Consider the following 15,486-nt stretch of genomic DNA (forward strand, 5'->3'; position numbering starts at 1 on the left):
GTCAAAGTTGCTCTGTCCCTACTGAAAATTCAGGATATATTTTTTAAAATACTTATTTTGTATGAAAGGACACTTCTGCCCCTCTGTACCGACTCTAAACACCGTATTTTTCTTTTTCTTTTCCTTTTGATCACTGAAGGCATGGGGATTTTGTTTCTCTTATGGGCCATTAAGCCACAGATCCCACTGGCTTCTGAAGTATTGATGCTGCACACTGTTACCATTTCACATGTAAATGGATTTTTTTTTCTGCTTAGATTTCTCTTTCAAAATAGTCATGCTAATATAGAGGGAAGACGTGCCACTGGCCTTACTTTATTCTCCAAGAAGTCCGGTTGCATACAATTACAGTATTATTTTTAATTCCCAGGCTGCTTTTAAAATGAGATTTTTATCTATGCCCTGGGCCACTGCAAATCATTGAAAAACACAATCAAGAGTTACACTGGTAAACCTGACAAGTCAAAAGACAGCTAGAGAGGGGAAAAATCAACTGGGGAGGGAGGCAGAGAAGTTCTTACCTGTGGCATGCCACTGTCTGATTTGTGGTGAAGTTTTATCCTCTGAGCTTCCAAATATTCTTGAAATGGCTTCTGAAGAGAAGGACCTATACTTGGAATAGCACTGATGCAAAGTTCATCCCAGAGAACAAGGCAAAACAGGGGAGGAAAAAAACAAAAACAAAAAACATTTTTTTTAAACTTACCACTTTGACCCAAACAGAACAAAGTTCAGACTGAGCTACAGCTCAGAAGGGCATTGCTACTCGAGAAAACAGATAACCACAAAATAAAGTGTATTTCATTTTTATATCTGATACTTCTGCAAGGAACATATTTCCCCAGATCCTCAAAAAATGCTTCAAAAGAAAAGTATTTCAGAGCAGACCAGTGACAATACACTGGTGGTAACACAGAAAGAAGCTGTGAGCTGGAGCATTTCCTTAGAGCCAGGGAGAAGCCAGCTGAGGCTGTGCACTGGTGCAGTGCTGAGAATCAAATGAATGACTTCTCAGAAGTCCCACATTTATCACCAGCAGTTCCTGTAAGAACTGGTTTGAACCGATTAATAAGGAAATGACTTGTGCTTGTGTCATCCCTCAGTTAAAAAAGAAACTGCTCGCCCTATGACTTGCCCCTATCTTCTCAGAGAAGACGGCCCCTTTCTCAAACTAAGTCCTTATTAGGACAATCTGTGCGTCATCCTTACCCAAAAAGAATGCATTAGCAAATTCTGCAGGCGCCTCCCACCAGTCAGTGATTAACAAAGGAACAAAGAAGGAACTATGAACCCTGTTCTGAATCATGCCATGGTTTATGGCAGATGACTTGCACAAAAGCTACAATATGTTACTAAACACCTTGTTCTTATATTAACGTTATAAAGATCACGGAGGGGTTTCTGGAAGTAAGAGCCCTCTCCCACCTCTACGGTGTAAAGGTGTTAGCGCCCGACAGACTCGGGCAGCCTCCAACTTCCACTCTGCAAACACCACAGCCTGCCCAGGCTTTAATCAAAAACAACCTAGGTAACTTTTCTTTAAATCTGTACACCACCCTATTTAGCAAGAGGTCCAAGGAGCTTTAATAATTGTCACAGCACTTTAAAATAAAAATACCTAAATACTATGCAGAAGAAATTACCACTAGCAACAACGCTAGCGGAGCTGGCGTGGTGAAAGCACCAGCACAACCCGAAGGCTCCCAAGGTGTGATCCACACAAAAACACCAACACTCCTAACTCCAGCACGGGAGAGTACCCATTATGGACAAACACCATTTTAATTTCAAAGAGAACTGAGATTTTAATTTTTTTTAAATTTTATTTTAAATAAATTAATATGGTGGTCTACATGAAAAAAGTCACCTACATTTCAATGCCTCAGTTTTGATTCTTTACACTACTACTTCAGGGAGGATTTAGTAAAAAACTCTTCAGACACCAGGATACACATAGACAGATTTACAAACTGATCATCTCCTCTCCGAATGACTGCAGTAGGGCTAGAGCTCTAAAATTATTTTCCCCAGTCTCCTGATCTGACACAATATTCCTTTTTTCCGTGCTAAAGCCCAATTAAAGGATAACAGCTTTCTAATCTTAAGAATTTATGAAAATGCACAGACCAAAGAAACAAAGTAGCTCACTCTCCTTCACTAAATCAATTTCCTTCAATGGCCAGGGGCAAATAATTTTTTTTGAACATATTTACAAGAAAAAGATTGCTTCTCTCATGATTCACCATCACGATGATACAAATGGGTGAGTAAATTCTGTGCCTAGACTGGTAAAATTTGAGAAAGAAAAGAGCAGAGACTAAGGAATGTCTATTCCACATTTCACACGAGAGTATGTAAACTTTTACAAATGATTTCCAGTTTTTCAGAACCATCCCTTAACGAAGCTGACTATTCGTGGTAAAAATTCTCCTAATGACTCGCTGATCAGTACGAGTCACAGTTTTAAAAATGAGTTCCATTTTGAGGTTTCTTTTCTTTTTCAAATGACACATGGAAGCCTGGAAAAGCTACTGAAAGGTAATTATTTACTTTTAAACTTCTGCATGATTATGAAATGAAGAATATTTAAATGATGAGAGATGAATGATTAACAGAATGGTGGTTCAAATGTCTCAATTTTTTTCTGAAAACTTAACTAAGCCAGTGCCCAGTTAGCATTAAACAACAGAACAAAGAAATAAAAACCAAGTTCAGGCAGCTTGAAGAGATCCTGGTGCACCAACACTGTATTTCAAATTTTCTTTTCACTAAAAATATTCAGCTTTTTTTTTTTTTCTTTTGTGAGCACGACTAAGAATTAAGTGCACAACATTCTTTTTATTAAAGCTATTTCAAAGAACTGTAAGACCCTGAATCAAGGAGCTTGGCTTCGAAAAGTCTGCAATATTTTCTACATTCGCAGAGACTGTAATACTGAAAAGAAGTGCATAAATTTAAATAAAGGATAAAATGAATCAGAACAACATCTGTAAAATCATGAATCCATAGTACTACTTAGAAAATTCTTGAAATCCCATTTCAGCTGGACAGTATGTTACTTGCACTCTTTTGACAAAATTCAATCATTTAATCAACCAGCTAATATACATGTCACTAATATCCAAAGCGTAGATGTAGTCTTAGATCTAAAAGTCTTAAAAATCAGTTTTAATTTTATTTAATTACAAACAAGTGAGTGTTATCCCTCCCCAAACCTAGCAAAGTTCAACTCACTAACCCCATTCTTATTAAAGGAGGGCGGGGGGGGTGGGGAAACCTCAGTATAAATTTTCAAGGATTACACTCCAACCAGACGCAGGTATGAAGGCAGAATGAGCAGATTTGCATCATAATTCTGCGCCACTTAGCAATGACTTTAAGATACACCTTCAAAAGACTGCTGCAGTTTCAAGAGTCTAGATGCAAACCACAAGCGTATTTGCACATCTGATTTAAGAAGGGAAGATGCTAGAAGATAACCCTGTTTGTAGAATAATCTAAAACCAATTCCTTGCATTTTCCTTTGAGAATCAAGCCTATTGTCTTTCAAATAAAGACTAAGAAAGGATAAGAAAATAAAAGGACTTCAGTGCACAACAGAACTTAGCTCATCCACACTTTGTAGTCTCTATCTGCCAAAACAAAACACACAAAAAAAAGCCCAAACACATAACCTGCAGTCCCTTCTTAAAGGCTTAAAAAGTAGATCTTAGTGAGCTGCTTAAGGATTTAAAAAAAAAGTCATTCACTAGAAGTTGTCTGTCAAAATAATCAATGAATTACATTTCACTAGTTGCTATCGTTGTTGTTAATTAATTTGCCATTAATCAGCAACAGGGATGCACTCCTAGGAAGAGAAGTGCTGTTTCTTGTGTATTCTGTCCTTTCAACAAAGCTTACTTGAAAAACAAAGAGACCAGCTACAGTTTTACCATGAGATTCGGAAAAAAAAATGCTTTGGATTTTTTTTTTTTTTTCCCCCAGGAAAAACAACCTCTGAAAAAATTTTGATTCAGAAGAAATTTTAGAAACAGTTAACATTAAACACCAATTTTTGGTTTAAGTCATTCTGATTCTCTGCTAAAATTCAGTGTTTCACAAGGAATTGAAACTGAATACTGGCTTCCAGAAAAATTGCACTAGCCTTTGGTACAGCCTAAATTCATTAAAATCATAACATTTTAGTAAAAAACATTACTTGCATTATAATTCTACAACATAAACACCCATTAAGAATTTTGCTTCACTGAAGAAAACACTGTTGAAGTGTGTTTTCAGAAGTATTACCTGGTATTTGTATCTAAAGAGATGCATCTGATTATTTTTTTGTTTTAGTTAAGAGCCATAATTTCTATCCAAATTAAGAAATATATAGCTTTTTTTTTTTCCAACAAACAAAATACAACTTCACATGTATTTGAAGCACCACACTACAGAAATTCAGCAAAGTTGTTCTAGGATTAGTTTAAAAATTACACCATGTACAGATTCTGACCATATGACTCCTAAAACTTCTATTCCAGTTAGAGTAAAATTTGTTACTTTGCTTTTCAAAGAATGACTGTCAACAGCTGAACCTCAAATGCACATCATGAAGTGGTAGGGAAGATTTTTGGGAAACTTGTCTTTTTAACAGAATCTTTGGAACTACAGGTAGGAGTTTTCTCAAATGGCCATGGATGAAGCACTAAACCAGGGACAGGGGAGGGAGGGAAGTATTTCCCCTATGCCAGCTTAAGAAAAAGTAGAAAGGTACCCAATACTCCAACTGCATTTTTACTAATATTAAAAATACTTATTTAAAAGCATTTAATCATGATATTTGCACATTTGAAAGGCATATTTTTCATCTTAAAAGATCTTTAAGAGTATAGGTTACTCTTGAGTTATTGAAATGTCATCATTTATGCTTTTAGAGCTTGTGAACACTCAGATAATTACAAGCTGTGCTAAATGCTGAAGTACAGTTCTCTATCAAATGCTGCATTTTAGTATCAGTGCATTAATATGTCACCAAAAAAATCTTATCAGTCCACAGTTTAGGATATAAAGTTCTCATCTTACAAAACCACACATGTATATTTACCTACTTTTCCAGAAAGAAATGTTAGAATTTTCAAGTATTTTCAAGAAATACTCAAGTTGGCATTTCAGACCCACATTTTAGGAACATTAATACAGTGGGGGTTTTACTGCTAATTAAAGTTTTTCATTTGTAAGAGGCCTCTAACAGCAAGTGATGATTAAGCAGGTGATTAGAGGTGACTCTAAGCAGTTCTTAAGATCCACTTATTCTGATGAAAATTAAAAATGTAAATAAGAACTTCTGTGGCATTCAGTTCTGAATTTTATGCCCTATTCAGCAGCTCACGTGTGCAACTGGAATCAGTCCCCCAGTTGCGATGATCAAGAAACATTAAGTACCGCAGGTTTAAAATAATGGAAGTCTGTTTTATCATGGAAATAATAATCTGAAGGGAAATAAGAACCACAGTAATTGAATAGATGGTGCAAACAAGCTGCCAGGCTCCCAGGCTGAAGCACACCGAAGCCCTGCTTGGAAAGGTGATGCAATATTGAGTCACAACCCCATTTTATGGATGATCTCTCCAATATCCACAGCTGTTAATTTGGAAAAACCGTTGAACTGTTAACACGGGGCCTGATTCTGTCAGACTCTCTGGCATGTACACTTTGTCCTCGCCCGGACCCTCTCAGGGTCTGAGGGCAAACGTCATTTTTCTCAGATTCAGCTATTTGGGCTAGTCCTGCTATAGAAAAACATCCTTTTAGGAAATGCCAGCACTACAATTCAAAATGAAGACAACAGTGAAAGAAATTTTGAAACAACAGAAAACCAAACTAAGAGGGAAATAGCATCGTTGATTTTGTCAGCACAAACCCTGCACACACTGGTATCTCACCCTGCCGTCCTGGAGTGAGCATGGCCCAAGGCCAGAGATTCTCTCCTTCTACAAAAAAGGGAGTTAAGTGGCACTGAAGAATGTGACAAAGGACCAGGGAGTGTGCTGGGATGGAGTCTTCCCTCCCAGTAACTCCAACTCTTTTTAAAATAACTTATTTAAAACAGACTAGATATTGACAGCTAGGCCAGAGGGCCAAAAGCAAAGGCTTCCACCTTACGAATAATTATGCAAAACATAATTAAATCATCACACCCAACACCTATTCCTCCCACACAGACCTCCTTTGTGCTAGATTCACATTTCTCCATTCCCCTGTAAGAACACAAGAAAAATCCATCCTGCAGCTCAAAAGCAATAAGGCATTTAGTAAGAGGCACCATATTTATTAATCTGAGCTATCCTTCCCTCAAAAGAAACTGGAAGTTTTGCTCCAGCATGGTATCAACTTCTTTGAAAGTTAGGCAATTTATAAACCATTGAAAAATGGGTTCCAATGGAAATATTTTTATGCCACTGGAGAACCAGCAAAGCTGATTAATTTGCATAGTGTATTCACTGACTAAACAGAGCACCTTTCTTCCAGCAAGTTATCTGAACCTTCAATGGTTAATTTTTTTCCAGACAGTGATCTAAACAGGCTTAACGGTTAGTATTTTAATGAGCTGTCATTTCCTGTGCTGATAAAGATTCTCACAGTATTTAAACCATCCGTTTCCCGGGCTCTGCCAATACCGGGACCCCGGGCGGTGACTCAGGGGAGCCGCGGCTCAGCCTGACTCAGTCCTGGCGATGATGCTGCAGCAAACCTGGGCCCTGGCTGAGGGCGAGCGTCCGCCCCAAAACCTGGGCCCTGGCTGAGGGCGAGCGTCCACCCCAAAACCTGGGCCCTGGCTGAGGGCGAGCGTCCACCCCAAAACCTGGGCCCTGGCTGAGGGCGAGCGTCCGCCCCAAAACCTGGGCCCTGGCTGAGGGCGGGAGCCACCACAGCCTTCAGCTCCCCTCAGCGCCACTTCGGCCTCAGAACGTTTGGTGAAACTTCCATGTTATCTGCGTTCAGTGTTCTGAAACTGCAGAAAACAAATTCGGTTGATGGTCAGAATCAACAGAAACAACTCGGGGGTTAAAAGGCTACTTGGCAGATTCACTTGCTTTATGAAACAGAGAGAAACTATCTTATTTGAAGATTACGAAGCTATAATTGTTACACATCTGACGTCATTTATACCTGGAGCTACACCCTAATACCCACATTAACCAAGCTGTCTGCAAAACATTTTTTTCTTGGGACATTCTGTTAGGTTAAAATCAATGCTTTCAAAAATAGGAATTGCAACATCTTTGAACTGCTAGTTCTTAACTCTGCTCAATATTGCTCTTTGTAAGGAAACTTCTATTTGTATTTTAAATATGTATCTTTGTACACAATTTAGAAAACAAAGCTTGCTTGTTTGGAGTTAAATCCTACAAGCCTTTTGCAAATAAACTTTTACAATTCTGTTGTGATCCACTGGAAGGTTTTCAACACCAAAGCTACTCAAATTTCATCCACATCTGTGCCCCTTTCAAGACACTAAAGTCTTTTCTGTGCAGAGCTGATCTATTGTGTACAGGGTGTATTACAAGGGCACGGTCCCACAGGTTTCTGATATACTTGTGGGAGGCGAGCCGTTGATTTATTGTACCAAGAAATGTCAGGTGTATTGGCATAACCTTCCAGAAACATTTCTCTCAGGAGATTTAGAAGTCACTGCTCAGTTATCTATGTTCTCGGCCACTTCAGGTTATTTTCACTTGAATTCTATTGCACAGGTCTTATTTTAAATACTGATTGGAACCCATTTTTCAAAATATCCTTTAACGAAAACGCCAGTTCAGCAGGTTATGAACTTTCTGGCATACATGGAAGCCCAAGGTCCGCCCAGTCAGAAGGTGTGGCTGGCAGGTTGTGCCCGGCTCCTCCGGCGCTGGGCTGCCCCGAGCAGAGCGATGCGGAGCAGTGAGGTGAGCTGGGGGAGGCCGCACTCTGTGGTCACACCCTGCCCAAGGCTCCCAAAAACCCAGGCAAACACATGGCACCGTGCGAGTACAAAAAAAATGGCTCTTTCCACCCCAGGACAACGGATTTCTGCTGCAGCTCCTTCTATCAGCGTAGCTTCTTGACTTATATTCCAAAGAAATAACCTAAACCTATACTGTAAATTATTTTTGAAACAAACAAACAAATAAATATACAATTTTTAAGCAAAGTTTCCAGTTACGTCAACCACCATGATTCCATTTGTACTTTTTGTGAGAAAGGAACATCACGCTCCTTACAAGAATCAACTGAGATTAAGTTGTGAATCAAAGAATTATGGCACAATAAATAGCAGCAAACTGGTTTGTCATGGCAATGGTTCAAGTACCTGTTACCAAAAGAACTGGTTTCCCTTTAAGACGTGCAATCATTCAAACTGGCCTGTGCAGAGCTGGTAAGCACGGTAATTTGTTCCACAGAAACCATCAGGTTAAGAAACCCTTCAGAAGCACTGATAGTTTTTGGGTAAATTTTCAGGTCTGAGTTTGGCAAATTACACTTTACAGTGTTAAAAAATCTCACCCACAGAGCATGGCACTAACAAATTAACGTCTAAAAATCTGTGGAAGTATGCATCTATTTTTTTTTTTTTTTCTCACATTCATTTTGCTGGCTTGGATAACTTCAAATTTGTTTATGGACTCAGTTCATTAATTGAACAGATTAGTCTCTACTTCTCTTAAAATCAGCGAGGCATCAGTTGCTACAGGCAGTAGCTCACCCATTGTGCTATGATCGCGTACCTGGTGTATGGGCACTTCTCCGTGTTCATGCTGCCCCTTTGAGTAACTATCCCAGCCTCTGTAATTAAAACCTTCTGCAGCCTACGTGAGTTTATCATTAACTTAAGGATAGTCAGAGGGAATCTCTGCCTGAAGGGCGGGATTCGTCCAAAAGGGATGGAGCTGTACTGCTTGCCACTGAAGTTCAGATGCTTCTGAGGTGAAGGCTACAAGCTGTCTAATGCTATATAAAACATGTTTATGAATTTTTTTAGAGGTCTATTGAAGTTCTGAAGTTATTAGCTCATTTTCACAGAACATGAACACAGCATGCTGAATTAAAAACAAACAAACAAAAAAAACAAAACCCAAAAAACTAGATTTTTTTTTTTCTTTCCTAACATTTATCCAGAATTGATGGCAGGCAGTTTTGTGGATGGTGTGTGCTTTGAGAAATAGTTCTTTTAGTAGTTTTCTGTGAATTCTTAATCCACATTTTAAACTGCCACTTCAAAGAAAATGTGATCGTGCTTAAAAGCAATATGCTTAGTGTGACTTCATAAACAATCCTGCAGCTGCAGGTTAAAAAAATTAAATGGAAAGATTTAAGAGCCAAAAGAAAACCCACAACACACATGATAATTAAACATTTTAAATGGGCTAGGTTTGGCCTAAAACCAGCATCAAAGTATTTCACATGGATGATCAGTAAGTTAAACTCTTCTTGAAGTGACAGAATACAACACTAAACTCTTACACATCATCTTTCCTTGCAAAAGTTTATGAAAATAATACAACCTGAAAGAAAAAATTATCCTCTTCTAGCATTTTAGACAGCAACAACACAACTTTAAACTATTAACTGGTAGAACAGGTTGATAATCACCAGCCCCAGTGAGCTACACCAGTATCTTTGTAATCCTCTTCAGCTTTGATTTCAAGACTCCTGCTGGCTTCAGTTTCCTAAATCCATCCACGTCTCCTTGTTCCTTCTAACAAGGCTTGCTGCAGCACGGCTGCCATTTGCCTTGCTGCTGCCACCACCCATTCTTACCTTTTTTTTTTTGTACACTAGCTACCACCACTGGTTTAAAACTTTTTTTTGTAAACAGCTTCTTAATTTCCTGCCACATTTTATTTTTCCTTTTCTTTCTATATTTAATTAATATGAGGAGTATTTTATTATCCTTTTGTAATGGAGACCTAGACAAAATTGTAAAATCAAATTACCCTAAATTATATTAAAAAAGCCTGGTTATGGCAGGCTTAGTGTGCAATGCCAGCAGCATCCAGTAACAGAAGTAAATAACTATTGAGCTGTGGGCAAGGTCGGCAGGTGAATCATTTTTGCTTTTTTGACCAAGACTCATGTAGTTATCAAGAAATTCTCTTCAGCTTACAAAATCAAATATTCTCAGACTTTATCTCATAACTTAATCTTCTGTCTAGATTTCAGTTATCCTGTATATTAATATGTTCATTATTTTAAAGGATTGCGCTTAGACATTTCCTATTGTGTAAGAACAATATCCCAGACAAAAAAAGTCTTAAGTCATTGTGTCAGGTAGAATTTGATTAAAATAAAGTTACCAACCATTGAACAGAACTATATTTTAATTTAATAATAAGGGATTTAATGCAAGCTATTGTTTAACATGTTTTATACCCCACTCTAGAAGAAATTGATGAGGTAATGTTAGCAGACAGCTTGAGAAAAGTCAAGGATACCGGGACATTCCAAAAATCTTACTGTCTCCCGAGAACATTTTTTAACTCTGACATCAACCATCTAATAAAATCTGAATCCAGCAGAGGTCTTGTGAATGCATTCAAAGTAATTCAATGCAAAATTATCTCCAAGACAGATGAAGTAGGAAAAAACTACTAGTTTTGGCTCAGAGATTTGCAGGAAAGTAAATCTTTGGAAATATACCTGACTTAGCAGCAGTGCAGATCAAAAGTTAGTAGCAAATTGCCTAGAGTGATCGACACGAAGAAAAGCTAACTAATGATGGTTAAAAGTAGCCATGTTTGGGGTTTTTTTGTTTTGTTTTGTTTTGTTTTTTTAATAATGTTCAAAGCAACACATTAATTTTGAAGTTTGTTACAAACCAGACACCCAATCAGAAGATCAGGACGTTATAAAGTCAGGATTTGTTTCATTAGTGAAATGCCCTAGAATGTTTCTTCTGACACTTATTTTCTTTGTATAGCATTACTACTTTAAGTTTACATATTTTCAAAGAAATTACTTCCAGACATAACTCCCCTGAGACTGTTCTTGAGGAGGATGGCTTTTTGGATTTTATGTGAAAATAGTTATTAAAGTTTAGATAGCAAAGTGCCAATCAATCTGCTTCATATAACAAGTGAAAGGCGTTGCCAAAGCAGAAACACCTCTAGAATTTGTATTATGGATCTATATTAGGTATCTAGTTTAAAAAAAAAAAAAAAAAAAGCATAAAACAAATTAAACCCCCACAACAATAAGGTTTTCTATCATTTAAATGTTAGAGACTCACATTTAAAACTTTAAACCTGCATCCCTGGCATGAATCTAATCAGTGTAGTAAAAACAGGCAGTGGTTTTCCCCCCCAAGAACACAATTGTTCCATTGAACGATTAAGCATAAATTTTTGATGAAATCCATATGATTTGATCTAGTTGCCTACATTTAAATTAATTAAGTTGCACACTTCATTTGCATTCAAGCAATTTATGAAACTTCTGCATGGTTAGAGAGGCACTGTTGCAATGTTATTTGCTGGACTACCAGGCAGAAAATGTTAACATCAACAACAGATTTTAAAATTACACAGAATTTCATGACTGAACAGGTTGATATGAGGCAAAAATCTAGCACTTCATCAGTGTCCAATCTTCATTCAAACCCACAGAGGCAACATGTAAGTATGTTGTTTTAATGGTCTTTTCCCCTCCAGCCCCCAACTGTTGTTAGCTGAGTTTTTTCTTAGTTTCCTTGTTTTAAACTGAGATTTCCACTTAAAAAATAAAATAGTAATCAATTACTGAAGAACTTAGTCTAAACAAAAAATAATATTCAAACTTTCTCAAAATAGGAACAGTTTACCCATAAAAACTGCCATTTCTGCTATGGAAAAACAAGTTTAATAGAATGGAGATGCAACTCTATACACCAAACTTTTCATTCTGATATTTTATGAGAGATTTAATATTTCAAATGTATAAGGTAGTTCAAATTATGGAAGATGCTTATTGTCATCTTGGGACACTGCATAACTCATAACTGATCTTCTATTTTTTGTCACAGGATCACAATACAACATTGAGGAAAGTCTATTAAAAAACAGTCTATTTCCAGCTAAAAGTATAGCAATCTATAATTGGAAGAGCTGTATCCTATTTCTGGGTGAAAGTTAACCGTCGGTAGGACATACTCAGGCCATCTGACCTTCAGTGCTATTATGTTTCTCGAAGTACTCGAGGCCCTTGAGGTGTGGAATGAAGTTGCAAGGAAGACCTAAATTATGTGTTGGCCAAAGCTTGCACTTCAAAGCAAAGCACAATTTTCAGCACATCTAGTTTGACTCCTCCAGTATTTTTCCACTTAATGAGTGAAGGTATTACTGTGTTAAAGAATTACTCACCCAATTAGGGACACCATCTGCTCCACTATATGTTTGCTGAATGTTATAATAACGAACAGTTTCTGTAGGAAGGAAAACATCAGTTAGAGAAACATTTGATCAAAAGGGAAGCAGAGACAATGGGGTACGACAATTTATGTTCCTTTCCAATCAGACAGCTTCTCCAGCACTCACACATAGTTTTCCCTTCTCTTTTCTTTCAAGACCTTTACTTTTCAATACTCTTCAAAAAGAGGCAGGAGAGAGAAGAGCCGTCTACTTTATTATTCTATTTCCTCATAGATTTAATTTCTTGCAATGTTTTTGTAGTCTGTGTTACTAACCATTCGCATCCTCCCCAAACTTAAATTCCCAGAAGCTCAAGGTCACTTTACTCCGTCAACAATGTTTTAATGGAAAAACAGTCATCACTGCGCACAAAAATTCACATCCCCTTACACAAACACATGTACTTAAAGATCACAGAAGTGAAAAATAATGTATCTTTTAGTCCCCTAGTTCATGTGCTTCAGACAGAAACATAAAAAATACTTAGTGAAGAACAAAGGAAGAGCCATTGGGCACTTGTCTGCTCAAAAATCTTAGATTATCACTGTCTCTAATGCAACAGACTATTTGAACAGAGTGATCTGAATAAAAGAAACCTCTGTTACATAGCTTATTTTGCAGAAAACCCAAATGTCCATAATTTTACCACTCCCTTCTCTTCTAACATAATTTAAAATTTTGTGAAAGTAGACTTTGCTAATTCCACTTTTGTCATACTTGAAAACTTGTTCATTTGCAAAGAGTGAGCAAGACTGTGTGCAGATGTGTATATACACACAAACAGTTCCCACAGTCTCCTTAAATCAATTTAAACATGATCTAACGAGAACTGCATTCACTCGTCTGGAAATAAGGGATGTGACTAGAACTACACAAAATGATTTTGTGGTCCGGAGGAAGAGGGCAGTTAAAAGCAGCTCCAGGATGGCCACTGTACCAGAGTCACTCGCTTCCTGTCTAGAGAAAGATTTCATTAAAAGCCTTTTCCATGACCCTTACATTTCCTAAATCCCAAATTGCAGCATTATCATTACAAAAATCAAGGCTATTGCACAAGAGTACGCCTGAAATGAAGCATCGCAGAGAAGAAAATTCTAATAGCTAAACATATTACAAAATAAGATGATTTACCAACTGTACAAGACACTGGGAAATATTTTTTCGCTTACATTTGATCTGAGTGTGAAGCACTATAAATTACATAGCAAACATTCTGCTAGCTAAACAAGACAGATAATAAAAGAAATATTACAAGAATACTATTTCACTCTTCTGTGTTGTCAGAACAAATTCTAACAGTAGACAGTTTTAAAAGCAGAAAGATTCAGGTAATACAAAAATAAGTGTGGAGAAAAAGTTTTTCTATCACAGTAAATCAGAGATTTTTCTGTTTATTATTTTCTGTTTAAGGGCTGTGCAAAGTAGAACAACCATTTATAAAAAGATGGGAAGAAAAAAAGGATTGAAGATTGAAATCTTCTGTTCAGGACAAAAGAAAGATTTTTAAGCAGTTTGATGAGGGTACTAGATGAGTAATTTTATACTACTGATAGCTTCTGCTATTTTAATGTAGTGACAGAAGACTTCTAAGCAAGACAGCTATAGGCACTGCACCCGTCCTATGGAGATGCTTAAAAAAAGACCCAAGCCTCAGCTGAAAACACTATTTGTAATGATTAGAACCAGAGCATGATGTAGTTCATGACATAGCACTAACCACATTGCCACCAGTAAAGAATCACCAGGGGATCGATACTTCATCTTTCATTGGACAAAACAGTGACACATTTTAAAAGCAAGACTCACAATTTTTGAAAGCAACCGGAGATTCTGATTGCCAAATTCAGAACATCCGGTAAGGCTCTGAGTTAGCAAGAAAAACTGGACACACTCTGAAATCAGGCCCTTGCAAAATAATATAGACTGAGGACACCAAAAATTGCTAACCATGCATGAGAGCTATGGACAATATGCCCAGAGACCTGCCCTCAGACTGCTTGCTGCAGGGCCTGAAAGGAGCGGGCTTTTCTCTAGACGCTCAACCAAGATAAAAGCGAGCATTTAGAAGTGCCGCTTAACCGGTAAAGGCTAGTTACAGTGCTCTTTGAAATGAGTATTTGTTACCAAAAAAGCAAGTTTATTATGAGTACGAAGTCCTGTCAGTCTGGTAAAAACTGTAGGTAAATAACTTGGCTAACCACCAATTTCCTGAGTGGTGTAGGCAGAGAGCTCATTAGTTTGTAGCTATAAATTATTCAGTTGCCTGAGTTTCGAGCATAAGAAGCCTAGCAGATCCTGTATTGTAAAACCTTTGCACCAAATTAATTTCCATTACTTCAGGTCAGGAAAGGAGACTCCACAATTCATTACAAAGTAACACAGTGTAACACAGTTAAAAAAAAAAAAAAAAAAAAAAAAAAAAGAGTCTTCACCCCACAGTCCTAAGGGAGGTGTAGTACTTGCCTGGATGTGCATTTTAATTACTGCTTTCCCAATCAAGGTTGCACCAAAGAAGGTCCAGAAGGGAACCAGAAAGTGTCCGCATGTTATCCCGGCCAGGTCAAACAGAGGGTTTGGAATCTATGAAGTGCAAGAGAAAGAAGTTCATGAATTGCAGCACTTACTTCCATGAACAGGAACATGACAGACTTTGAAACTTTGAAAAATGAACATTTCCCCCTTATTCAACTTGATCCAAAACTCTTGTGTCTTAATATTTACAAAAATGTTACTGTTGCACCACATAAGTCTCTAGGATTCAGCTAGACAATGTCTCAGACAATTCCATTCTCATGGTCCCTCCTTACCCCTGGATTTCAAAAAAGCTAACAGTTTTCCATGTGAAATGCACAGAAACCACAGTAAAGCCATTCTGAATGATTTATCAAATTTTCTCACTGACAAGCACATCACTCTTGGAAGCTAGTGTTCAAAATGATCCCCAGTGATTTCCATCTGAGAAAGTACATTAAAACTGGCATTTATAGTCATATGTATCCAGTTTAAAAACACTGATTAGATTTTATTAAGCATATGCATTTCATTTAAAATTAAAAGATTTTTTTTACTGTTAAACTTTTGG

At 37.4% G+C, this 15,486-nt stretch overlaps 1 protein-coding gene across 3 annotated transcripts in view; it reads right to left on the reverse strand.

Annotated features, from left to right (window-relative positions):
* The window catches only part of VMP1 (vacuole membrane protein 1), a 71,134-nt gene that overhangs the window by 3,704 nt on the left and 51,944 nt on the right, over positions 1-15,486 (reverse strand). For all 3 annotated transcript variants that reach the window (XM_033004692.2, XM_042791329.1, XM_033004693.2), the window contains 3 exons: positions 14,868-14,984; positions 12,357-12,418; positions 522-624 (listed from right to left, as the gene is read on the reverse strand). In XM_033004692.2, the coding sequence (XP_032860583.1) occupies positions 522-624; positions 12,357-12,418; positions 14,868-14,984 (282 nt within the window). The remainder of the gene's footprint in view (positions 1-521; positions 625-12,356; positions 12,419-14,867; positions 14,985-15,486) is intronic.

Source organism: Tyto alba, unplaced genomic scaffold (genome assembly GCF_018691265.1).
Source record: "Tyto alba isolate M040663 unplaced genomic scaffold, T.alba_DEE_v4.0 Super-Scaffold_19, whole genome shotgun sequence".
In the NCBI taxonomy this organism is placed as follows: domain Eukaryota; kingdom Metazoa; phylum Chordata; class Aves; order Strigiformes; family Tytonidae; genus Tyto; species Tyto alba.